This window comes from Plectropomus leopardus, chromosome 14, assembly GCF_026936395.1.
Source record: "Plectropomus leopardus strain MGB_pleo_1.0 chromosome 14, ASM2693639v1, whole genome shotgun sequence".
Classification (NCBI taxonomy): domain Eukaryota; kingdom Metazoa; phylum Chordata; class Actinopteri; order Perciformes; family Serranidae; genus Plectropomus; species Plectropomus leopardus.
This window is the reverse complement of record NC_142189.1, coordinates 20,299,803-20,325,368: the sequence shown is the minus strand read 5'-3', so window position 1 is coordinate 20,325,368 and position 25,566 is coordinate 20,299,803. Positions and strand designations below refer to the sequence as shown.

Below are 25,566 nucleotides of genomic sequence, written 5' to 3'. Positions count from 1 at the left end.
GACAGAGACTATGAAGCGCTCCAGTAAATATTGTGGGTAACTGTCAGCTTTGCTCTTTTGGAACTTAAGAAATGAGAAACTGAAAGGGAGGAACATCTTGAAACAATCACAAAAAGAAAAGCATGAATAATAGAAAGATAAATTTCCACATGTGTTGGCTAGTTGACACACTATTGGAAAATAAGTGTCCTTGTCCACAGGTCTTTGTTTTTATTGAAATATGTTTCCCAGCTCAATCATTACCTGAAAACATCAATGGGCCAATAGTACAGCGCTGTGCGGAACAGAAAACATGTTGAACCTGCTGAACCAGTGGATGAGGCCTTACACAGATGTAGTCAAAGCTGTTCATTGGACCGTTATGTTGTTGCACTCCATAGGCTTCATTAAGCATTGCCCTTTGGATTATGACACCATTAATCAAGTCATTGACACAGCTTAAGAAGAGAGCGGCATTTTGTTATTGAAAGCGTCCTCATCAGCTGCATTGTTCACAGATTAAGCAGTGCATTTTTCTCATCTGAGGTTTATTTGTTCCTGCCGACTAATTCCGATGTTGTATACTAACATCAGCAACAAATATAAATAGTCTGAATTCTCTAGTGAAAGATTGTCCACAGAGTTGACACTGTGGGTGGTTTCAGCTTCATGAACCACCAGCCAGCTGACAACTGGACACCTCTGAGGTGCTGCAAATAGAGCAAAAAGCAGTGTATGCTCGGGAACACTTTGTTTTTATAGAAAAATGGCAGGGTGAGCTGGCAGTTTTACAGGTTTCCTTCTGCTGGCATAAATAGGGTGGCTGAGCAACAAACAGATCTGCGAGTAAAGCTCCCTTCCAAATACTTAGAGAGCCACATTTACCATAATCGCAGCCTGCCGTACCACTCTCCACTCAGAGCCCCAAAGGCCAATTAAAACAGCAGCCCCAGGTGCTTATTGGCTGCTGAACTCTGACCCTGGACCAAAGCTAATTGTAGTCTTGACCTGGTTCCCATAAGGGCCAAACGTACAGGAATACTTTTATAGCGGTCTCCAGGGGTCCATGTAAACATGGCAACATATGGGCGGTAAGTTTTTTATCACATTCATGCAATTAGATTTGATATAAGCCATGTTTTTGTAAGCTTTTTAAGTAAGCTTGTATGTTAACCCCTTGATTAAATTGGCTTAATTTTTTGTCAAAAAATGTAAAGGAGGCAATGACTAACAACTAGAAATTGCCCAAAATTAGTAAGAAACTATTAAAAAGTTACTGGAAAATTAGCAAAAGAGGAAAGAACGGAAAATGGTAAAAACAAAATAAGGAAATGACTTGGAAAATATGCTAAAAATGTAAATATAATTAACTAAAATTATTATTTTTTATCAATAATTTTCTCACTTTCTCTCTATTCTCTCTTTTTTTTCCAGGACATTTTCTTGTATCCTTTTCTTATTTTTTGCAATTTACGGAACATTTCTTGCCAAAATGCACATTGCATTTTTAGCCATGTTTCCAGAAGAAATCATACCAATTTGCTCACGTTTCAAAGGTTTAAATGCCCGTGAAAAGCATCTGAATGTAGCAGAAGAAAACTAATGTCTGTCCAGGTTTCAAAGGGTTAATCTCATGACAATATTCAGAAAACAACACACATTCTTCAACATATTTTATATCTTACCTTGACAATGTGTGACATTCATCCTTTTAAAACCTTTAGGACATTCCACTTGTCCATTTGCAATCACTGCATATGCTGAAAGACAGAAAGAGAAATCACAGCTTTACAAGAGCAGAAATGATCTAACAGTGCCGAGCTTCTCTGTCACAAAGCATTGCATTCATCGCAGAGGAAGAAGAGGAGCTGGGCTTTAGGAGGGGACCATATAACTTACAGATGTGAGCGTCTTGGCGAGAGGAGAAATGAGGGGGACCCACAGCTGGGTCTCGTGGGACTCCAAAGTGAGTGTATGGAAATGGATCCCCATCAACTGCGTTTATAAGACAGCGCTGCCATCCAGCAGAATGTAAGGATAACACTCGACGTCATTTGTAATCATATTACCTATAACTCTCCTCAACCCCGGGGGACAGATGAAGGAAGTGCTTACATCATAAATATGTTGAGGAAGCCTACATGACAGCCCTGACCATTATCATCAACCACAGTGCGAATCTACTTAAACAAGAGACTAATACTTCAACTGTGCACGCTAGGAATGTCGATGAATGAACGGCTCACGGGAAGGTGATTGGCTAAGAACTTCTTTTTCCTTGTTTTGCCAGAGCAATAAAAATCACATGGTGTGTGTGCTTCAGGTGTGTACATTAGAAGTTCACAGCAGTGCTGCAGTAAATAACCCACTGTGGTCACGGTGACATTATGTCATTACTCATTCGGCACAAGCCCTAGCATGCTCCATTAAATGTACAGGGAGGCCAATGTGACTATCACATGGCTCTGTTTGTGTTTGAGTGTGTGTGTCTGAGTGTTTGACAGAGAGAAAGAGTCAGTGTTTACGTGGTTCTATAAGTTTCTAAACAGAGACAGCGGGATTATTGGTAGCAGATCTTTCCATGACATAAACTGAGATGAAGAATTTTGCTACATATCGTGCTGAAAGGAGATGATCCAACCTCTGGTTCTGGAGGGAAAATGTGTGTTTGGGTGAGGGAAGCTCTAAGAATAACGACGTGCTTATTAGCATGACGGAACTGTTTCTCACTGTTACAGTCTCTTTAGATTACAGTCACAAATCAGACAGTTTAAAGCAATGATGGTAGGACTTTATATTGCTTCCTAATCATGACAGCCATGATTCTGTTTTGCACTTTTAGCACATAAACACACTGGAAAAATGTTGTTTCTGCCAAGATTTCCCTAAAATATTTGGTGGCATGAGTACAAAAAAGTTTGTTATGTCTCCACTAAAGCAGGATTTTAAATTAATGAACATGAATTTGCATTTTACTTTTCCAAAATATGAAACAGTGCTTATTGTTTTAAAGGACCAGCGTGGATGATTTAGTGATCTATTGGCAGAAATACTCCAGCGGCAACACAGAGATCGGTGACTTCATACGAATGTGGGCCAGGGGTGTAAAGTAGGCCCCCAGGAAAGCCGCTCAGCCTTGCTTCCAATGTTTCCAAGTGGCCACTTACAGTATTGAAGCAACAGAATACCCTGCGGCCCAAAGAGCATTTTCCACATAGACTGCCACTGTAAAAGACACATCTGTAAAAAACAATTCAAATCTGTGATGTCATCTCAATGTAAAGTCTATAAGCCGAGAGGAAACTTGTGGGCGGGGCCAGTGGGAGAAAAACTACTGTGCATATTCAGTGGGCTGCATATTGTGGAAGTAAACCAGGAAGCTAGAAACTTTTTGGGTATATTCCAGGCAAGCAACTCAAATGAATAGGCACCATCTTGGCATCCAGTATCAAGTTGTTTTTACACATCTATGGCATCAAGTGGAGGGGCAATGGCCCCTTCCCTACTTCTTATCCTCATTTTCCCAGCCCCCTTGCACAGACCACACAAGTAAGACTAATGTGTGTTCACACTGATTGTGATTCAAGCGTTTTGCACAGTGAGTTTACATACAAAGTAAATGCAAAGATGCAAATAAATGCGAATTCATGTCAGGCGGCGTGATGGACACATTGAGTGCAATGCAAATTTATGTCTCCATATCCATTGCACAAGTTGAAATTTTTCAACTTGAGCAAGAAATTTGCCTGATGCTGACCCTATCAGTGTTGAGATCTAGTTGAGATTCTCCTGATGTTACTGAGATTCAGAAATAAAGGATAATGAAGGAGCAGGACTTCTCCCACAGCATCCACCATCTTGCACTGCCATGTTTCTACAGCAGCCAGAAACGGACAACAGTGGTTCAAGAGAGGGCCAATGTTTTTCCATCATCTGAAGGCCATCATAGGTTCTCTTTTTCCTTAGAAAGGGAGGAATTAGGAGAGGGGTATTCAGTTGGTTGCAATCTGCAATCTCACAGCTAGAAGTGTAAATCCATCACACTGCTCCTGTAAAATATATATGTATGATGTCGGGTACAACTTTGCAATGTATTTTACTTGCGTCATCATCCAATGAGGGCAAATGCAGAGAAAATCACGGTATCCAAACTTTCCCACTCACAGAAAACACGAACAAATGACAGTGATGACAATCTTTGGGTTTTCACCACGGCCAGAGAAAATAGGATTTTACCAAAGTTCAGCGCCGCTTTGAACTTGCTGCCACAGTGAAGGGTTGAGAACAGAGGTGACGCATGCAAGAAAGTACGGTCAAAGCCCTGCCAGCAAAGAAAACACATCTCTTCCCCTGGCAGAGTGCACTGGGAAAGACAGAAAAGTCGCTCTGAGTTTCTGACTAAAACTCCAGAAAACCAGAGTGTTGATATGTGGGACTGAAAGAGAGCGTCAGTGTGATGTAAATGGATATCTGGATCCCTGACTGCAGGGCAAGCAGGACCAGAAAAGATCACATCAACCATACAACACCAGACGTTAGATGCAATAGCTAACAACAAATCTTGTGTTACTGTTTTTTTTTTTACTATTTTTGTCTCCAGTGTTCTGTTTCAGACGGTCAGAATTTTTTAATTTGGTAAGTGGAGAAAAAAACAGATACTGTGTGGGTTGAGGTTCCAAACCCAGTGGCCAAAATCCTTGTTTTTTTAATTTGTTGTTTGTGAGCTTGTAGGCTAACTGGCAGTTGCTGACAGCGGTAGTGGGTGTAACTCTACCATGTTTGCTGTCAAAACTTTTAACTTTTAAAACCCGGGGGACTTTTTACCAGTGTGTCAAAGTCTGTTCCCCCGTCGATATGTGTTTCTAGCATTTTTGGGGGGGGTTATTAGTGAGTGCAGTACAAAAAACAAAGAAACAAGAAAAGATAGAATAAGTTACACTAGGGGTGGTTATTGAGGGTAATTATGTGCATAAATATAATAATAAATATGATAATAATACTACAAAAAAATACAAATAAATAAATAAAATCAAAATAAACAAGTAAACTGAAAAACAAACAAAAAGACTTTCAATCCATTCAGGATATCGACACAGCACTCTTGTAAACATCTACCATCAAAACACAACTCAGCAATCAGTCCTGAGTTTGTGTCATTTTCCCAGGGGTGACTGGGATGTTTGCCACACGGAGGCTTTGGGAACACAGTCCTGGAAGCTGAGTTATGTTTTGGTCCTGCTGTGACCCAGTGGACCAGGCAGGGTCAATGTACCTGAGGGTTGACAAAGCAGAAGTAGGTCATCAGCACGAAGAGGGCAGCAGGGAAAAGGGGGGAACTGTGTCAAAGCGACGCCCCTGTTCCCATCTGCCCACCTCCACTTCTTCCTCCGCACCCTCCTAATCCCCCTTTCAAAGTTTCTGAGTAATGAGCTGTTGTGGTAGGGCGGTGGGCATGCCCTCCTGCAGCGACGGGATCAGGGAAAGTCTGGCCTGAGTGACAGCAGGGCGCACATGCCAAGGGAAGCCCAGTGGGGGAGGTCCGGGTGTCTCAATAAAGCTTATTAGCAGGGAGGTGAGGACCTCGGCAGTTAGTTACAACTTCAACATGAATCTGAGAGACAGCTCATTTGAAAACTGTCTTAAAATGTTTTAGAGAAAAGATTGAGATGTTGTAAAACTCTTCAGCAGCTTTAAGACCTTATTGTGTAAAAAGCATTGCACAGATATTAAAAAGTGATGTTAAGTTGGCATATATCCACATATACCAGGAACATTTACAGTATAAGTTCATAAAACTTTATTTGCACATAGGAATCCTTTTTGGCAGATTGTACTCAACATTTCCTCTTTTGCATCCTGGACCTGAAAATGCTTGTGATGAGACTTCATGATCTTTATGTTCAACTGTGTCGGTTTGTTTGTGTTAAGGTTTAAAAACCAGCTGCTGAAACTCAGCACACTGTGGTCTTGTTAGACAGCTGGCAATTGATTTCTATTGTGGAGATATGTAATCGGCAAACTTGTTTATTCCTGTTGTCATTTCTAGCCATAACTATAACGCATAAAATCAAATACTGTGGACTGATCTATCTGATGTTTCTGCTGTGCTTATTTTATGTACTGTGTTGCTTTGCTAGCCTCCTTCATTAACCAAAACTACCTTCACGGAAACTAAGCAATGTACTGCTAAGGACAGGGGGCCCTACAATACATATTTGTAAAAAATATTTTTAAAAAGAAGTCCCATCTAAAAAATGTATATCAGTGAAATTGTACACTATATTTTTAATATTTTCACAGCTTTTCCTTAAATGTTCACCATTCAAGGCAGCAGTTGATCAGTAGCTCCCATGTTCTGCAAAGTATAATGACTGTTTTTGTCAAAAGGCATCTGTGGCTTAGGAGATAAAGCAGGTCATCCACTAACTGGAAGATCAGTGGTTTGAACCCCTGCTTTAATGTCAAAGTATCCCTGGGTGAGATAGTGAATCCCAAATTGTTTGTGAATGTCTGAAAACAGAAAAACTTAAACTGAGTAGCCTCAGCTGCCAGCGTGGGAATGGCTGAATGTGGCTTGTGATGTAAAAGCGATTTGAAAGGTCAGAAGGTGCTACACAAGTTAATTTACCAAAGGGTTGTGGTGGGTTTGAGAGAATGGCTTTAGTTTCCTGTCAAAATAGACCATCTGACAGCAAAGTAAAGCGTTAGGTGACCACAATACGACAGCAAGGTAAAGAGTCAAAAATATTCTAAATATAGGGAACACTTTTAACTGAAATTGATTGTTTTATGTGGGTCTTTTTAGGTGGCTGAAAATGAACCAGTTGAGGCAGCACTTGTTTAGCACCGTTTGATTTAATGCACCTGAAGAGGATGAATTTTACCTGGAAGTTATTGCAAACAAACATTGTGATTCTGTCAATTTTGGTTGCCTTTTGAAGAATGCATTTATTATAAGCAAGAAAGAGTCTTGGCTGTTTATTTATTTAATTAGCTTTGACAAATACGTTTTGTCTGAATTCTACTGTACCAGGAAATCAGAACCACGTCCTCTGAATATTCACCTCAAGATAGGTGATAAACATGACACTAAAAGTCAGTGACAACTTTGCCATGTCATCTTCATTATGGTATCCTCAGAGGACTTAATGATGTGTCCATTCTCATGCTTGTTTCTACACTCATTTGTGTAGAAAATATGGAGTTACACAGGCAGTGGTTTGCAAGAGCGAGCTCAAGCTGCGCATCATTAGTGTCACCCTTTGGTACAAAGACTGTGGACCCGGACTGGTCTGTGTCCACTGAGAGCACAGACAGAAGCTTCCAATTGTTGTGTATCCATTAAGCCTTGTTCGACAAAAGACTTTGTCACCCCTTACTAATTTATTGTCTGTCTCCTTTCAGTTGTGTTGGGCATTCCACTGGCAACTGTTCAATAATATTTGCTCAACTTCCCTGACCTGAAAGTCTAATTCAAACTCCTTGGAGCTTCTTGACAGATGGTGCTGTCCTGTCTTCAATCTGAATAAATCCTTCTTCTAAACATGAAAGTAAAACTTGCTCCACACAGGGCACTGCTGAGGGTATTCAAATGAAAGGACAGCCTATGCAAAATGAGAAAGAAAGTAAAGAGAGACGACGCCAGGCGGCTGACAACAGAGAGAGTTTATAGTCAGATGAGTTCCTCAGCTGTACAGAAATCTTTAATTGCTAATTTAGTACAATCACTCTGCAGACCACCCGGCCCGGAGGCTGTTCTTTTAAGACGATTGAGAGGTCTGGTCCATCAATCACGGGGCTCGAAGCCCTTCACCAACTTCCCAAGAGACCCGCCTGGGAGGCAGCCTCAGTGTTGGGCTTCTTCTCTTAACTAACTGGAAAACCTGAGAGCGCGTGGGAGACGGAGGATGGAGGAGGGACTGATGCCATCCACAGGACCGCAACAGGAGAAAGTCTTCCTTTCCACTCCATTGGGGGCCACTCTATAGGAAAACAACGAACACCAAAGCCAAGTCCTCCTCAGGACCATTTCCAGCAATTTACTTTCTGACACACCGCCACGGGACAAACTGGTGCCGCAGAGAGAAAACCAGGAGCAAACAGAGCTCTTTAATCACCACTGAGGGTTTCAGGTCTTTTGAGTCTCTGAGATGGCAAAGCCATCTCTTCTTGGCCTTTGAGCCAATGCTTGATTGGAGCAAACAGCTTAAAGGGAAGTCATTTGCTTTCAAAGCAGAATGTCTCCTTGGCACACGCCGCATTTGCCATTCTGGCATGGTCCATATCACATGCCCTGTAAATAACGTGTCCCTGCTTGTGAAGCAAAGGCTAATCAGTCAGGACACATGGGACTAATATCAACAACCTCCCGCTGATACGGACATGGGCACAAAACCACTGTACAAGCTACAAGATATTTGCTCGATCATTAACAGCCTTAGCCGTGTATCTGTATCATATTGCTGTTACCATCCCATGGCGCATGTGAGGCAACACAAAGGCTTTGATTAGGGGATTATTTAATTTTTCTGCAACATTAAATCTTTACTCAAAACATACTTTTTATTGTTCCGATTCACGAAAGTATGCATTTTACATCTGTGTTTGTAGTTTGACAATTTTGCTTAACGCCCTTCTCCAGCATGCTGATGGCAATGGAAGCCGCATCAAACACACATTTAAAACAGACCCACATTCCTCTATAATCTCCGATTCACTGTGGAATATTAACCACCTGGGCTGGTTCCAAAAAAAGGCATGCCACGGTACATTCCCAATAAAAATGTGCTTAACTTTACTTGTATTCAATTAACAAATGCAACACAAATTTCATATCCAACCGCCTCAAACTGGGATTTATGTCTCGCAGTGGTTAGGAGTCCTCAGCACTGATTAGCCACACGGCTGCCCGGCTAATAGATTCCATCACTCTAGTCGTGAAGGGATAACACTAAGTCAACATCAATGAATCAAATGCTGTCAAAGATACGTGACGTCTCTATCTAATCACCACGAGAAGCTGCTGTGGAGTTGTTCCAATGCATCTGTTCTCTTGCTGCCTACTTCTGAGGCAAAGTCACTGCATCTCTGGTTTTTGTTGGTCATTAACAAGTATTCATGTTTGATCAGCGCTAATAAAAAGTAATAAGCATAGGCTTTGGCCCCTCGATGGATGTCAGATTTAATGCCCAGGGAATAGATGGGAAATTTTGGGGGGATGAGTTCATGTGGGAAGATCTGTGCAGCTCCGTTGGCCCCCTCCTTCTTTGCCTCATCTGACTTTACTGATCTAAACCTCATGAAGAACAGACAACTCCCAACAGACTGTCCTCCCCCCAAAAAATGGCCGTATAGGTCATCTGTGCAAGAAGCTTTTTACGACCCGTATTTACGTTTAGTGTAACGCAGCAACCTCTAGTGGCCGTATGCACTATGATGGGAGGAAAGGAGGAAGTCAGGCAAAGTAGTATAAAAAGTGACAAAGTCCAGGGGGAGGACAGGAAGGATGGATGGGTAAGACAAGCACAGAACTTTCACCCAGGAGACTGTTGTTCGGGTCCCGTGTGAAATCAAAAGTTGTTGTTTAATCTTAGATTACGTACATGGTTTCATGGTTCAGGCTGTTCTCATGCACTGTTTGGAAATTTTCCTTTGAAAAGTAAAGCTCCAAATCTTGTACACATTCCACATGATGATAAACCAGTAATTCGTCCATACGCAACGTGTTTTAAAGGGATGCGATCGTTTGAACAAAGTGTTGAGAGGTGTAAAGAAGGAAGCGGACCCGAGCGGTCAGGTCGGGGCAGTGGATAGGTCACAAAACACAGGGGACTGGTGTTGGAACTTGCCTAAACCTAACTAAACTGTGATTATTTCACAATGTTAACCACATGTTGAAAACTACGACATTTCACAACGCTAAATAGCTCCTGTCTCTGATGCTCTCCAGCACTCATATATCACTGCTGTCGGGCGAAAACCTCCTATCTCCAAAATTGTTATTTTTCAGGAATTAATAAAAATGCTGTGTTTTTAAAAGGATCCACTGGAGATAGGTTTACTCACAAATACATTTCATTGGTTGAGAAATGGTAAAACCCACTGATAGACATAGAGGGGGACCAGCAGAATTAATTTTATGAAAAAAAGATAGTGAAATGTGGAGATTTGAGGTTTGTACCCGACAAATATGTCGTTAATATGTCGTTGTCGGAGTTATTGGCAATGATCTATTCTCTCACTTTAACATGAAGACGTATCGACTCCCACAGATAGAGGTGTAGGAGAAGGTGAGGAAAAGAAGGGCACTAGAACAGTGTCGTCATGATGACCTTGATGACCCAGGGAGGTAGACGGTTAAGCCAAGGCTCCTGTGGGTGTGGTGGTTACTTTAGGCCCTGGGGATGCCTGATCTGGCTCCTTGGGAAGCCTCCCAGCCTCACAGACGGGGAGAGTCACAGAGAGGGAAGCTGCCCAGTAATGACAGATGGGGAGACAAACTGCTTGTGGAATTCCATTAGCTGTGAAACTCACAGTGAAGGAGGGGCTGCCAGCACAATTATACAGAGTCATGCCAGCACTACAGTATGGGTCAAACTCAGGCCACAGCAAATGGCCTTCAGTTGGCTTGTTGAGCTGCAGATTACTTTACTGATAGAAATATTTCCGTGAGTTGTCCTGAGAGTTGCACAGACAACACTATCCTGGATCTTTGTTTTTTTTTAAAGGATAAACCTCCCCTCAGTTTCTGCCCAAAGACTCGTCCTGCTGCACCCACTTCTTTTCAGTCTCACTGGCTGGCTCTCATATTAAAGGACAGCTTTGACCACCTCTATCAGATCTCATTAGATTCTCTATCAGAAATTCCAATCCTAGATTGAATCTGGTTTAAATTCAAACAAAAGTGCAGTGTGCAATATTTTTTTTTCATGCCACCTCATCATCAGAACCAGAGGGTTGGAGCTTACTGCAGCCTCCTCTGGTTGATCTGGATCTCATTATGACCCAGGAATCCTCAGCATGTGACTTTTAAAGGCTCTGGCTCCTGAAGGCTTCGGCTCCCACTGAGATGGGATGCACTGGCATTCATGCCTCTATAACGTCAGCCCTCCCTCACACAGACACACACATTACATGCACATAATGTCACCCGTTATGCCGCGGCAGTGACATAAAGTCCTTGGTGTATAATAATAAATAATGCCCAGCTATATAATGTCGTCAGTGGTGCTGAAATGCGTATACTTTCACAGAATTCACAAGGAGACACAACACACTGCAACAACAGCAATACATCATGAGGCTCTGACACACCGAGCTGATGGTCGGGCGTCAGTCAATGTTGGGCCCTCGATCAGCATCTGTTGCTCTAAACCCGTCAGTGAGGGAAATCACTCTCATTGGCAGTTCAGCTCAGTGGAAGAGAAATGAGGAAAGCAAACAAACAACTAAAGTCAAGAGGGCATGAAATCGTTACAAACTTAATATATGAGCAATGATACTCTACAACAGAGGAAACCTCAGTACAAGCTACGCCAGTGATAGGAAATGGTATTCACTTTCAGTCTCCTAAGTCGCCGTGGTCGTCTCTCCCCTGCATCCCCCCACCTCGTTTTGAAGTGTTGCACACATTTTTGGGTGGATGAAGTGTGGTTCAAAACAATACAACACTCTATAAAGCACAAATTTAATGTTTTTCCTCACTGCCAAAACTTGCAAGAGTATGTTGCAAAAACAGACATGTCTCGAACAAAGTTAATTTTCTCCTGATTTGTCTGTCTGAAAAAGCGCCATTTCAGCGTCAGTATGCTTGGAAGGTCCAGGGCCTGTGACAAATGGGTCCAATATTTACTTCAGTGACTATGGGACTGAGGGAATGGTCATACTATGTACTCTCTTTTACTTTTCCCATTGGAATGAATGAACTTAAGGCTGGCGCTAGTGTCCTAAAGGGGCGGGGCAGTGGTGAAACCCACATGACAAAGATACAGCAAATGAATCCAGATTGGGCCATCGCTGTTTATCAACAGTCTGATAAAAGGTAAGATTATGTTTTAGCCATTGAGCTCCTTAAAAGATTTTTTTGTCACTCTTCACAAACACAATAAATATCCTTTGATCTTTCACCAATGAGTTGTGTCTTTAATGGAATAACCTTAATTGAATAACCTGTTGGCATGGAGTTATTTCCTCTCACACTTGCACGGGATGTACGTACTTGTTGGCTGTGGGCTGTAGTCTTTGTGGTGTGTTCAAGAGCAACAGTCGGCCTTCACGGCAACCAGTTCTTTAATGTGGGTTTGGTGTGTCTGGGCTTTAAGGCATTGCTCTGATTATTAGTCAATACTGAATACTATCAAGTGAGAATGATGCAAATAAAAAAATATAGTAACAATGATGCAAAATGGGCCTAGAATAGGAAAATAGAGATCATTCAAGTTAATCCAGGAGGCAAGGACTTATTAAACAGAACTGTCTATGGCCATCATAGTGTAGTCATGTTGACATAATTTATAAAAGTAATAAAGAAAATGAAGTAGAAATGCTTCCTTGCAGTCAAAAGTGCATTTTGTAGCCAGCTATAAACTGACCAATGGTAGTGTTACACCCCTAAATACAAACTGGGCTTTCATGACATCATTATCACATAATCATCAAGAGACACAGGAGACTCTTTTAAAGCTATACGGCTTTTCCCCGCACTGCAAGCCGACAACTGACCCATTCACTATGAAATAAAACGGACAGCATCATTTTTCAGAGGCTGTTGTCTCCAGGTTATATATCATTCCTGTCTCAGAAAGCATACATCTCGGCCAGTAAGTGAGGAATGCAGCTGAAACATCTAGCCAAGTGTCTAAACTGAGAACAATAACACTCTGGAGGAATTCAAAGCATTTCTCTTATTAAAGCTCCCTCCAAGACTTCTGGGACTTACTACATGACTTCATTTTGACTTAATTTTTTCCTCTCTTTCATTCTCTCTATACCTCCTTCCCTGCCTGCGTGTGACCCGGGACCCCGTGCTCACAGTACACTGGCCCCCAAAACAACCACAAAAATGAACGAATGGGGTATTCACTCTGTCTCTCCCCAAAACTTCAAAGAAAGAAGCAGGGGAAAACATCTGGGAGCCAAAAGAGATCGTGCCGGGGACTCAGGAATCTGGCATGCTGAGGGAGATAGAGAGTGGGAGAGAAAAGAATGGATCGGCATCTATGATAGATGATGGAGACAGAGAGGGATGATGTCTGCTTCTGATTAAGGTCCGGTCAGACATTAAACAGGGTATGAGGACTTTGACAGCCAACTTATATCTGAGGGCATAGCTGAAATATGACTGTATGTGAGGGGAAGTGTCCCCATGTGCCACCAAAGCTCCTTCCCAGAAGGCCTTTGATAGCAAGTCCTACGTGAGCGCAAGGGACATAATCATGGTCTCCAAATAACACACAGAGTTGTCAGACTGAGTGAGACTCTCCATCTACAGTAAAGGGTGTCACCACCCACCCAGCCTGCCGGCATGCAACCACCCTGCTGCTGTTTCCCGAACCTACCACAGCTCTGGCTGGGAAGCAGCTGAACTGCGGCTGTTCATTTCCTCACTCTTTCAAGGCCACGTTGGCTCGATCTGCCCGTAGGCTGGGTGGCACTCCTGCCAGGCTCTCATCTTCATGTTAAATGTGTTTTCATTTGCCTTTTTTTTTATGCGAGCGAAAACAGCTTCATTTTTACAACCGGGTGCATGGCCGAGTCAAACAGCCACCTTTGAGGATTCGTATGAAGGCTGCTGTTTACTAATCCTCATCAGTCATCAGTATTGTTTAACAGCAGCTGCTAGGGAATATAACAGGCATCACTGACCAAACACCTCAATGTACAGCAGAGCCCAGCTGCGTCTTGTTGTTTTTAACCAATGTGAATAACAGCACAAGAAGAGATCAACATACCAAAGGCACAACAGAAAATAATACCAACAGAATTAGACCAGATTAGAAATAGATTAGATTTAAGTATGTAATGGAACAGAGCGGAACAAAAAATTGCTCAGATCTTATGGCTTTAGTCAGGAAGGCTTACCTGGTTTGGTCGGACACTTTTGGCACTTGTTGAGACCCCAGGAGGCGCCCACGCTTCCACAGCAATCATCCTGTTTGGTTAGGCCTGGCAGGGGCTTGCCACACTACAACAACACACATCTGCGTCAAATCTAAGGAACGAGTTCTGAGAAAGAGGGTTACACGTTTGTACATGTTTGTGTTCAAATGTGTATGTGTCTGTGTATGTGTGTGTGTTTGCAAGGGTCGGATTTGTAAGTGTGCGTGTATACCTATCTGCAAGGACAGAGTGAAGCAGACACATCTGAGACTGGTTAGTTGGAGGAGGACATAAGCGCTGAGTCTCAAGAACAAGTATGAACCTTCTGGCATGCCTTATTAAGGCACTTGGCTAATTGTGAGGAGAGATTCCTATCAGGCCTTACTTATTGGATTTTTGGGCAATAGAGAATTATGAAACTAAAGAGGCAACAGAGAGGACATTCTTCTGGAGAGCACCAAACTGGCATACTGGCAGGAGAAGAGGGAAAACTACCGGCTAAAGCTTGTGTACACTCCTTCTCTGGGGCAGTTCTTTTGGGAAAAATCAATGTGACTGGAGGGTTTAATTTCAAACTCTATGAAACCAGAGAAGAGAAAATGGGAGCTGCAGATCAGCACAAACAAACTTGTTCAAGGAATATTGCTGGCAAAAACAACTCTGCTGCTATGATTGTGTTGTTGCAGCTACAAAAGATAAACATTTAGAGTCAAACATGACACCTTATCAGAGCCAAGAAAACATGCTGTATTAAGCCGCAGATTAACCAAACTCACGCACTGCCACTTAACTACTTCCCTTTCCTAACTTCTTTTCCCCTTTGATGCATGTCTGTTGTGACATACATGCATTATCCCGACCATGCAAAGGACAGTAAATCTGCAGTGCGTGCCGTACTGTTTGCATGGTACTGTACACACTATGAAAGTCTTCCCATTAGGGGACCACATGAGTTGGATTTCTGAGCTTAACCTTTGTCCTCTGAATGCATCCTAACTCATAACATGCTTATGTTGAGGAACTGGTGGAACTTGAGATGACCAGTGTGGTCAGGGCTCATAAATCCTGGACGTGACATAGATCAGAGCCAAAGGCCTACTAGCTGTTTGAGACAGCAGCAATCAGAGAGGGTGGTGGGACGGGAACATAATAGCGTCTGTGGTGAAACAACACTTTCACTCACTGGTGTCAACACCTTTGACAGACTAGAATACACACGGTTTACATCAGCTAGCAGAGGAGGTGGCAGAGAGAGGGGCCTTCAGTCACATGACTTTACTTGAGTCAAACTCAAGTCAAAAACTTGACTGCTTGAGACTTGCTTGACTCACACTGATAACAGACTTGACTTTGACATGGTATTCATGCCTTAACACTTGACTTGCACCAGAGACACGACTCAAAAGGACTTGATTTTTTTCATTAAATAGTTGCATATTTCTAGATATTGAGAAGTTGCATTTTGTTTTTTAAACATGATTGGGTGTGCAAACTAGGCAGCAACCTCCAAGACAAAAAAAATGAAGCCAACATTTAAGAGCCAAAAACTGCAATTCTTTGAATGGACATGAGAAGCTTACTCACGACGTGAGTCATTGTCCATAGATCTCCATGTTAAAATTTGAGTGACAGGCTGTCTGCGGCTTCTCAGTGAGATCCACTCCTGCACAGACGATTGCTCGATCACAGCCCCTGCCTGTCGCCAAAATATGGTCACTTCTTTATCCAAAAAAACAAAAAACCCACCATGGTCCAAACCTGGCAACTCACTAGGATGCAGCAGACCAGCAGAGGCAGCTATCATGAAGAGGGCCAGTCAAAAAATAATGAAATTTAGATTCAAGGATTGTGTTGTTGATGATTGTAGTAAGAAGAGAACAGTGGTATGCAAGATCCGCAGCTCAAAATCAGTGACACATCACAAAAACATCCAACTCAATCCATCACTACAAAATCCAAAAACAAAAACACAAAAATGTCTTGTGAAAAACACAAGAATGTGTTTTTCTGATGATCTGGTCAAACATTCGTAAACGTTTGACCAGATCATCAGAATTTTATGTGACTTGACTATAACTTTTTTGACCTGAGCTTGAACTTGACTTGTCTTGCTTGACTTATAGCAGAGACTTGACTTGCTTAATTCTTACCACAGTGACTTGTGATTTGCCTGAGACTTGAATGTAAAGACTTGCTTGCCACTTGAACATGTGTGGTTTACTCTCAGCTCTGTCAGGACATGATGACAGTGTACATGGTGTTTTGAAGATTGAACACAATACCTGTCCATCGACTGTTTCCTGAAAGCATCTTCCAATATGTCCGTTCTGACGGCTGTGTGGTCTGGTCTGGCCGTTGCCGTTCCCACTAGTGTGTGCGTGGTTGCTGCTTTGCTCGTTGGTGGATTCATGTCCATTTCCAGGCTGAGAGCGCTGCTGGACAGAGTGAGCCCCTTCTGTGGTTGACGGTCTCTGCCCAGGCTGGACTCGAGCGACTTGGTGGATCTGGACTTCGGCATCTGGAGGGTGCTGAATGTGGACATTCACCAAGGATGGGTGGAGAGACACTGGAGAAGGAAAGAACCACAGTTTATACAATATAGTGGATAGTTTATAGTTTCAAATTTTGGATAGTGTAAGTGGAGGCATCCTCGGCCAAGGGATAAAAGCTGTATATACATAGTGCAGTTTGCAAGCTATCAGCTAACATCCTGCACAAACTTGTTCGACACACACTTAACTTGCTTCATCACCAAGTTATGAGCTCTATGGGGAATTCCCGGCAATGAAGACACTATTAAGATACGACTGAACAACAAAAACACAAAGAGTTTGGGATTCTCTGGTTTAAATCAAATCATTTTATAGAACGAAAACAGATTTTTTGAGGAGATGAGAAGATGTTGCAATGTGGAGAATGAGCTCTTTTGTCCTTCTGACAGAGGGGAAGCATCTATCTTCAGGGAGTGCCAGGGTTTTTTCCCAGAATCCTGAACCACTCTCATGAATCATAGTTGCACAGACAGGCGGCAGGGAGAGTCCAAAGCGAAGAAATAGAACTTATCCTGGACATAAAACTGAGTATATATACAGTACGTATAAAGCATACGAACAGGAAGGGTCATTTCTTTGTTGTGACATGATAATAGAGACATCTATGTCTCTATGTATCTATGTCATTCAATTATGATTATTTCATTCAATTCAAATTGGAGGATGGAAAAGTGGAATTTAAATTATTTAAGACAAAACTTCTGCTTTTACTTACTGTTAGACAGAGGGAGATGCTGAGCAAGGAGGATATTAAAAAAGGACGTCAGGAGAAACGGAAAGTGAGTAAATATTTTACATTCAATCTTATAACTTCATGATGTGGCCTTGCTCTGTTTTTAATAACCACTTCTGTCTGATAAAGGCAGCATTGTGCGAACAATATGAGGACTTCCACTGAGTCATCCGATACTTATTGTGCTCAAAATAGAGTCTGACCTCCACTGCTGGCCAGCAAAGGCAGCACTACGGGTGCTGAAACTCAAGGAGTAGTCTCGTGTGCAGTTTAAAAAAGACGAACTGTGATAATAAGGAGAAGTGGAGCAATTGGCAAAGCAAAAAGGCCCTCGTCACACCAACATTTAAAAAAGTGGAATTTCCCAGTAAAATGTATTTCCTTGGAATTGACGCAATCAGTGGAATAAATCTTATGTGTGACTGACCAACAGCAAGCTGTCTTCTCAGTGCCGACTTTTGGAGAAAGGAAGAGCCAGATAATCCACAATGGAACAAGCTAGCTGTGTTGCACCATCCCTTTCCTAAACCTCCCCTGTTTGAGTATAAACTACACTACAAGCAGTGTTAATTTTGTTAACGAAATGTACATGGTGTAAAATATTTGTCAAAAGCCGTTTTTCCATGTTTAACACAGGACATTGACGGGCTAAAAATAGATCTTTGATAATGTAACGTGAGGGTTCATGGTGGCAGATTGACAACACTTCATATAGAGAAGCAGCATGATGAAGAGGGATAATTATTTAGCAGCACATCCTTTACTCACAACTTCAGTCCAGTCACAACCCCAACATAACACTTCCTTAATTTGGAAACATGTGACTGCATTAAGCAATCATAATCCCATAAAGTCTACAATCAGGTACATGCTTTAAACTCACAGAAGTAGATGTAACCGATTATACTGAGCCACTTTTAAGATGTAAATAATGTAAATACTTAAAGATGTAAATATGTAAATAATAAGCAAATTTAAAATAATAATAAATGTAAAAAAAATGCCAAATGTACAAACAAATATGCAAGCATTTAATTCAAATATTGTAAATACATTCCACTGTGTAAATATTAACTGTTAGGTATGAAATAACTCAAAATATTAATTAATTTACTTCTGCTTCTTACATAGTAAGAACTATCACAAAATGTATGTTACTGTTTTTGATGAGACAGGACTAAAATGTGGGCAATCAGAAATTTGAAATGAATATTTTCCCCCAATGGTGTGTTTAGTCTGTCTGTCAATGTGTGCAGATTCACAATGATCCAGGTAATGACTTCCTAAAGCGACAGTGAGTTAAAGACAACAACGTGATGGCTTCAGAATGGATTTGGTTGGGGAAAAAAAAAATCTATGGACACACTTTATGATTGAAAGGAAAGAAAAACAAGAGGCACTGTACTAATAGTAACTGGAGAGATGCCCTGTGGCTGCAAATTATGTGGGAGGAATATGACCAGCCTCAAGGGACACTTGAGGGCATACCATCCGGCTGGACTAAAACTATGAAGGATAAAAATGACTAACACTCATTTCGGCCAAAAGACAGGGCTAAATCTAAAAAAGCAGCCAATTAACACTATTGCAGACATTTATGAGAAGGGAATTGAGCTGGGTTTGAGATGAAACAAGCGCGTTCGCTAACTGACAGTCTCTCTGAGCATTTCTGTCTCCCTCTTCAATATGAACACCCCCCCTCTAAACTTTGCAGCAGGGTTTAATCAGATACAAAAGATACTGAAACTGGCTAGCACTAGTATCTTCATGGCTGGTACACTAGTTACACTAATTATCCCTACCAGTTGTCACTGTGAATTTTGCCATTCCACTTTCTAGTATGAGCGGCCAAAGGCTCACATCCCATTATGGCTGGGTATCGGTGCTAAAATGATTCTTTTAAACCGGTAATGGTGCCTTAACAGTGCCTGAACTGATATTTATAAAAAAAAAAATAAAGCACAAAACGGTTAATGACACTAAAGAACGTTTTTTTTTTAAATTGCAAAGGCAAATTTAAACTTGAAGTTGTTACAGTGTAGTTAACAGTTTTAAGTATACTTAAGTATTCAATATAAAAATGGATAAATACAAATCCATATTAAGAAATTCACCTTAGAAATAAAAACAAACCCAACTACAAAGATTTAACACTAAATAACAGTTATAGGACTACTAACAGCAAAATAGTTTTTTTTTTATTTTGGATCTGTAATTGCCTCACTAACTCAGGAGAGACTAAGCAGTGAGGCATTACTCCCTTATCTGTTCCAGAGTCGCTGACACTGTCACTACAAAGCTGGTCCAACTTAACAGTCCACTTTAAGGGAGCCTGGGAGGATAACTTCACATGCTAACTTCAGTATTAACCCTTGTTTCTTTAATCAGCAGGTGACAAGCAAGACACAGGAGCTTGGCTTGGGTCCTCAAGAGTTGCAGCATTTATTTACTGACAAACAGCCTCAACTGTTCTCACACTGCACTGCTACAGTTAACTTCATACTCCTCATTTTCAGCCTCATTTTCACAGGCACAAACAAGTTTGCTCGCTCTATCTTTCTCGCTCGCGCTCGCTCTCTGCCTCCCTATTAACACAGTTTGGCACAGAAATGAGGCACCGAAGTCTGTGTTATGATTCCATCCAGTTGATACCAGTTGTATAGGAACTGGTACCATGTTGGCACCAAGTTTCAGTACCCAACCCCACCTCCTATTGGTCACCGTGTTTTGGGATTACCTTGCTGATTGGACAGTGGCAAAGTGTACATGGAGTGGGAGGGAGATTTTGATCCCTGGTGGCTGGCATCCTTGTGGCTGTTAGGGGCTGGTCTGGCAGGGGACGGGGCTGGCAGGTGGCAAAACTTCCCTGTCGAGTTTGATGGACACCAGCACAGGTCCCTGCCGATGCATCGGCCTCCATTAAGACAGGGTATCTGACAGAAGACTGCAGAAGGGAAGAAGAGAGGAACACGGGGGTGGGGTGCATCAGAGGTGAAGAGAAAAATATGAAGAGTCTATTAGAAGTGAAAGATTCGTTAACATACACCACACGCCAAATTTAATTGAACAGATTTATGTATCCTCATGCACAAGGATCTGGTAATGAGAAACAGAAGGGTAGTCCTAATAGGAAGAGCATGTGCTGAGGCTTCATGTGGACAGGCGTTGTTTGCAAATGGTTAGCAATGGTCATGCTGTTCTCTACTTTGGCCCAACCAGACACCACTTTTAACTTTGTCCTGAAGGCCTTGTGCTGCACCTCTTTCTCTGGCATGTTTTGCCTCAAATCAGTAATTACATACTCCTGTGCATGGTGACAAGAGGTGATTCATCCTGTTATACAAGTGCATGGGTATCTGTATAGAGCACTTGCTTGGCTTGACAATGCAAATTTCCCAAACTATCAAATCTCGGACAAAATTTCAAAGGAGGACAACTGATTCTGAACCAAATCAGTAAATTAAATCACAAAACATGCTGAGTCTATAGTTTGATTTATAGTTTGCAATTTACCATGGGGAGAGAAAGACAGGAAAAGGCCAGCACTCACCAGATGGTGTTTGACAGTACTGCTTTCACAGCGCTTTCACTGGCCTTATCTCTTGGCGTACGGGATAGGTGCCAGCCCAGCACCCTACATACCTGGGCCTGCTCCCATCTACAGATTCACTCTGACCTGACCTCCCCTAACTCAAAACATCAAAGACTATCAAATGAAAAAAATCTATCCAACCGTGACGAATAAGAAAAGCACCATTCTGGGGAAGAAAATGGAGCACAGATTTCACCTTTCCGGCTCAGCAGCACCACCACACCGCAAATATGAGGACTACTTCACAAGACAGCTGGAGATACGGCCCACATGAAAGACGACGCTGGTGATGGAAACATGCCGTGAGCTGCATCCTCTCTGTCTCAATGTGACAGAAGAGTGACATACTAACAGGGTGCAAACAGGGAACAGAATGACACTGAACACTCTCTATGGCATTTAGGGAATGAACTCCCTGTCACATGGCATAACCAAAAATGAGACAGGAGGAGGAAGAAAGGGAGGGATGAAATAAGAATAGAAGAGTAACAGACAGGGAATGAAAAAGATTAGGAGAGGAGAATGTGCTTAGATTGAAAACAGAAAAGAGACAGCGATAGAGAAAGAGAGAGAGAGAGAGAGAGAGAGAGAGAGAGAGAGAGAGAGAGAGAGAGAGAGGAAAAAAAGATGCAGACAGAGAGAGAGAGGTCCAGCGTTGATGTCCACACACACAGGAAGGCCTCCTGTGATTAGACATGCGGGCTAAATTATCAGCTCAAGGAGGCTATTAAATCCTCTCAATGTGGGATGCAGGTCTGCACTGGTCTGCGTCAGGCCAGTCCCAGCCCGGCATGGGGCAGGAACTATTCTTAGACAACAACCTACTGTCGTCTGCACACCACGCTCCCTGTCTGCCTATCTGTCCGTCCATTTAACAACCTCTAACAACCAAACACGCACACACACTTCTCACTCAATAAACAGACTCCAACTCAATCTAATATCAGGCTTTAAAGTAAGTGCTGTACACGGGGTGCGTATCAAGGGAGCCTGTTATAATTACCCAGCCAGATTTTACTGCACCGTGTAGGGAACATAACAACAGCATGAGATAACTGTTTGCTGTCCACTTGACATTCCTCGACAAACACGCACACCCCGAGCAATAACAGGATGCAAGCCTAAATGGAATCTCTTTTAAACGCACTCTTTAACACATGCTTTTGCATAATGAAGGGAGATTTCTAGAGAATGACAACGGGGCATAAAAACAAACCCTCTGCTCAGGAAGACGTGAAGGTGCCAGGAATGTAATCTTGGGGGGGAAGTCTCTGCCAGGACGCTGAAGTGTTTGGAGTATCTACGCCATGTTCCAAAACCCCATTAATGGGCACATAAATCTGCAACATCAACCTGTTTATATATTCATAAGTCAGCTAGGGTCCTCCCCAAAGAGCTTAGTGCACTTAAGTGAGGTTTGGTTGCATGTTTGTGTGCCTGAAGAGAACTTGTATTTGTATGTGTGTGGTATGTGCACCCTCTAATCCACAAGTAGTAATTAGCATTAGCTGGACCCTTAAAACTGATGAGAAAACTAAGAAACATGCCGGTGTACGACCCTACCCTTGGCATTGACTGCCCCTTCCCTTCCCATGGACACTCCTGTGTGAATTTGGAGCAAAGCCCCCTGGATAAATGGAAGGTTTAATGTAATCCCTATAAAATCCTGTTCATGCTGCTACTCTTTCTCCCTTTCTCCCTCTCCCCTCTCCTCTTTCATTTGCTCCTGCTCTCCCAGGGAGCACGTAAAATGGTAAACGGCGGGGCCAACCGCGAGGTGTAAACCGCAAAGAGATGGGGCTAAGTGTTGGGAGCGTGGGACCACCAGCTCCACGTGTGTGTGTGTGTGCGAGGGGGAGATTAGCCCCCTATTACAGAGCCCGCTTTTAATCTGGTCTACCCCCATCTCTCCCGCTTTTCCCTGTCTCTCTTTCTCTTTGACAGTGAGAGTTTTCAGCGTTGCTCTCAGCTTTAATCTCCAGCACTCTGCCTCCTCTTTGAGGTCGGTATTCAGAACAGACAGCATGCCACTGGGAACCCAATTTTGTCAAACTCACCCCATAAAAAAAGAATAAGAAAGTAGGATGGAGACACAGGAAAAAAGTGTGTGAGAATCAGAAGTAAACAAGAGAGGCAGTGAGAGAGAGGAGAGAAGAAGAAGGATGGCGAGCAGACAAGAAAGATAAGGGTTAATGATAATCAGAGGCCCCGGAGTTGACACTCACAGAGTCGGAAGCCCTGGTTCTTTGGCTGCTGCTGCTGCTGGTGCTGCTGCTGCGAGGTCTCGCTGTAGACCGTGGTGATGTCTCCCTTCTCACAGCTGTTGTAGCAGTGTCCGCCGCTGCACACCCTGCGGCACAGCATGGGTGTGAAGACGATCTTGATGCGGTCCAAGTTGGAGGTGAGGTTGGCCCCTGGAAAACACACACATACCTGGGTGAGAGGGAGCAGCAGCAAAGGCAGGCAGGAGACGAGCTGCATCCTTCCTCCTTCAGCCTCACTGTGACACACTCCCCGTCTGGGCAAAGGGAGGTTTATAAGTGTGCGAGGGTGTGTGCTGACGGCTTGGGCAGTGGCACGCTGCAGCTGAATGAGCGATGCGCCACAGGCCAGCAAATGGGGGAAAGAATACTATTAGGTATTGGGCTTGCCTCCAAGCCCTTTATCTTTGCAAGAAGGTGTTTTGGATGTGTGTATGTGTGAAGGAGACAAAAAAAAAAGAGAGCTTGAGTGCATGTTAGCATTGTGTAATGGTGGGAAGCGGTTCAACAGCCGTTGCTGTGGTACACGGCTAAAAAACAAGAGGAGCTCGAACAGCAGACAGCTGTGTATGCTGGATGGTGGATCAGAGGAAGATGAAGTAGTGAAGGGAGAATAAAAAATTAGGAAAGACAAGATCACTTTTCTTTTCTGTTGTGGGCAGAGGCGCCAGGGTTCAGTGCCTGTCATGTCGGAGAGGTGACGGGGCAGATCCCCAAAGATATCAAACACACACACTTCTTTCAAGCAGAGTACACACACACACACACACATGCTCATAGACTGTATGCAGCTTTCATATCAAACGTCTGTGTGTCTGGTGTGATGCAGACCACAGAGGGGGTGGGGTAGGCGGACAGTGGGAGAAGGGAAGTGCAGCCTGGGAAGCTGCCAATTTTCTTCCTTGTGGCTAATGTTCCATTCAACGATGACACCATACATCTGTATGTATGTCTATGAATTGAGCCATAATAGGTTGTGTTTGTTTTGACGTGGCTAAGGAGAGTGGAAATGTTAAGTATGCATGTAAAGTAAGAACAGATCCATGATATTTTATGATGTTCTTTTCACACTGTGTAAGAGATATGTTTTTGTTCTCACCTGCTGGTAATAATGCATTGTTGTACTGTCCGTGCAGCTGGCTGTTGCTGGTCGGCCTGTGAGTGTGATAGTGTGCGTTGTTGTGCCTGTTCCTGTGTCCATGCCAGTTCCTGTGCTCGCTGCTGTGGCCGTTAGCGTAGCCGTTGCCATTGGGTAGAGCATTGGAGGTTATAGGCCCAGAAGATGATGGATATCGTTTCACAGTGCGGGAGGTCCCAGTCTGCTGCGGGGAGGAGTCAGGGGGTCCCCTTCTCACTTGGGTCCTGTCACATCATCACAAGACCATAAACATATGACCTCAGCCAAATGTCCCACACACACTCACAAAGAAACACCCATCAGCAACGTTCGCGCATCACCGTGAAATCCATTTAAGCGTGGCCAGTGTGTTAAGCAGAAAATAATATTCCTACGAGACAAACATGCTGTCTTAGGTCACAGCTTTGCTTAATTGATTTTATAGATGAGACACAATGATTTGGAAATAATTTTGTTTTAATCATATTAATAATACCATATCATTCTTTAAGCACATTGGGTTTCTCAACTAACATCTGCTGTAGATGTGACCTTTGTTAATTAATGAAAAGATTCTGTTTGACATTAAAGACATTTCGCAATAGAAGATTTTTCATCACTGATTAGCAAAAAAATAAAGGAGAAGGCAAACCAAAGGGAATTGGACTTTGTGTGTGTGTCTGTGTGTGGCTCGCCTCAGAGAAAATTGTGTGATTAAACACATTAGATCTTTCCATCAGGACTACTAAACCTTTCCATCACCCATTGTGTCTGCTTGACTAGATTATGAACTCCCTGTTCTGTCTGACTGTGGCCAACCAGGGAGCAACATCCTGAGCATTGCACCAGGCTGGAGGAAGTATTAAAACTAGGGTCAAGAACAAAGCTCGTCCAGGGCTGCGTGGGGCACGTTTTTAACCGGTGAACATTTGATTTGGGTCAATTACTGAGCCTGTGTTGCACGACCTGGAAGCTGAGCTCATGTGAGTGACCTGGGGGAGGCGCGTGCCTCTCAGACAGACAGGCAGACGGTCCTACCTTGGCTCTGGGGGTGTAAGAAAAGCTTGCCGAGTGCTGGGATTCAGCCCTGCAAAAAAACATCTGGATCCCACTGATCAACCCAGACAGACGGTCAGCAGAGCAAGACAAAGATGAACCATGCCGAGTAGATCAGAGGAACAGCTCTACAAAGCACACCTGTGGCCCTGTAAGGTAATTGTGGCTGTAATCAAACC

At 42.9% G+C, this 25,566-nt stretch overlaps 1 protein-coding gene across 2 annotated transcripts in view; it reads right to left on the bottom strand.

The window, feature by feature from the left end:
• LOC121953319 (latent-transforming growth factor beta-binding protein 2-like) overlaps window positions 1-25,566 on the bottom strand; it is a 106,344-nt gene that overhangs the window by 46,312 nt on the left and 34,466 nt on the right. For both annotated transcript variants that reach the window (XM_042500339.2, XM_042500340.2), the window contains exons 4-9: window positions 24,314-24,576; window positions 23,179-23,367; window positions 20,099-20,305; window positions 16,359-16,642; window positions 14,059-14,161; window positions 1,665-1,739 (exon numbers count right to left, since the gene is read on the bottom strand). In XM_042500339.2, coding sequence (XP_042356273.2) covers window positions 1,665-1,739; window positions 14,059-14,161; window positions 16,359-16,642; window positions 20,099-20,305; window positions 23,179-23,367; window positions 24,314-24,576 — 1,121 coding nt within the window. The remainder of the gene's footprint in view (window positions 1-1,664; window positions 1,740-14,058; window positions 14,162-16,358; window positions 16,643-20,098; window positions 20,306-23,178; window positions 23,368-24,313; window positions 24,577-25,566) is intronic.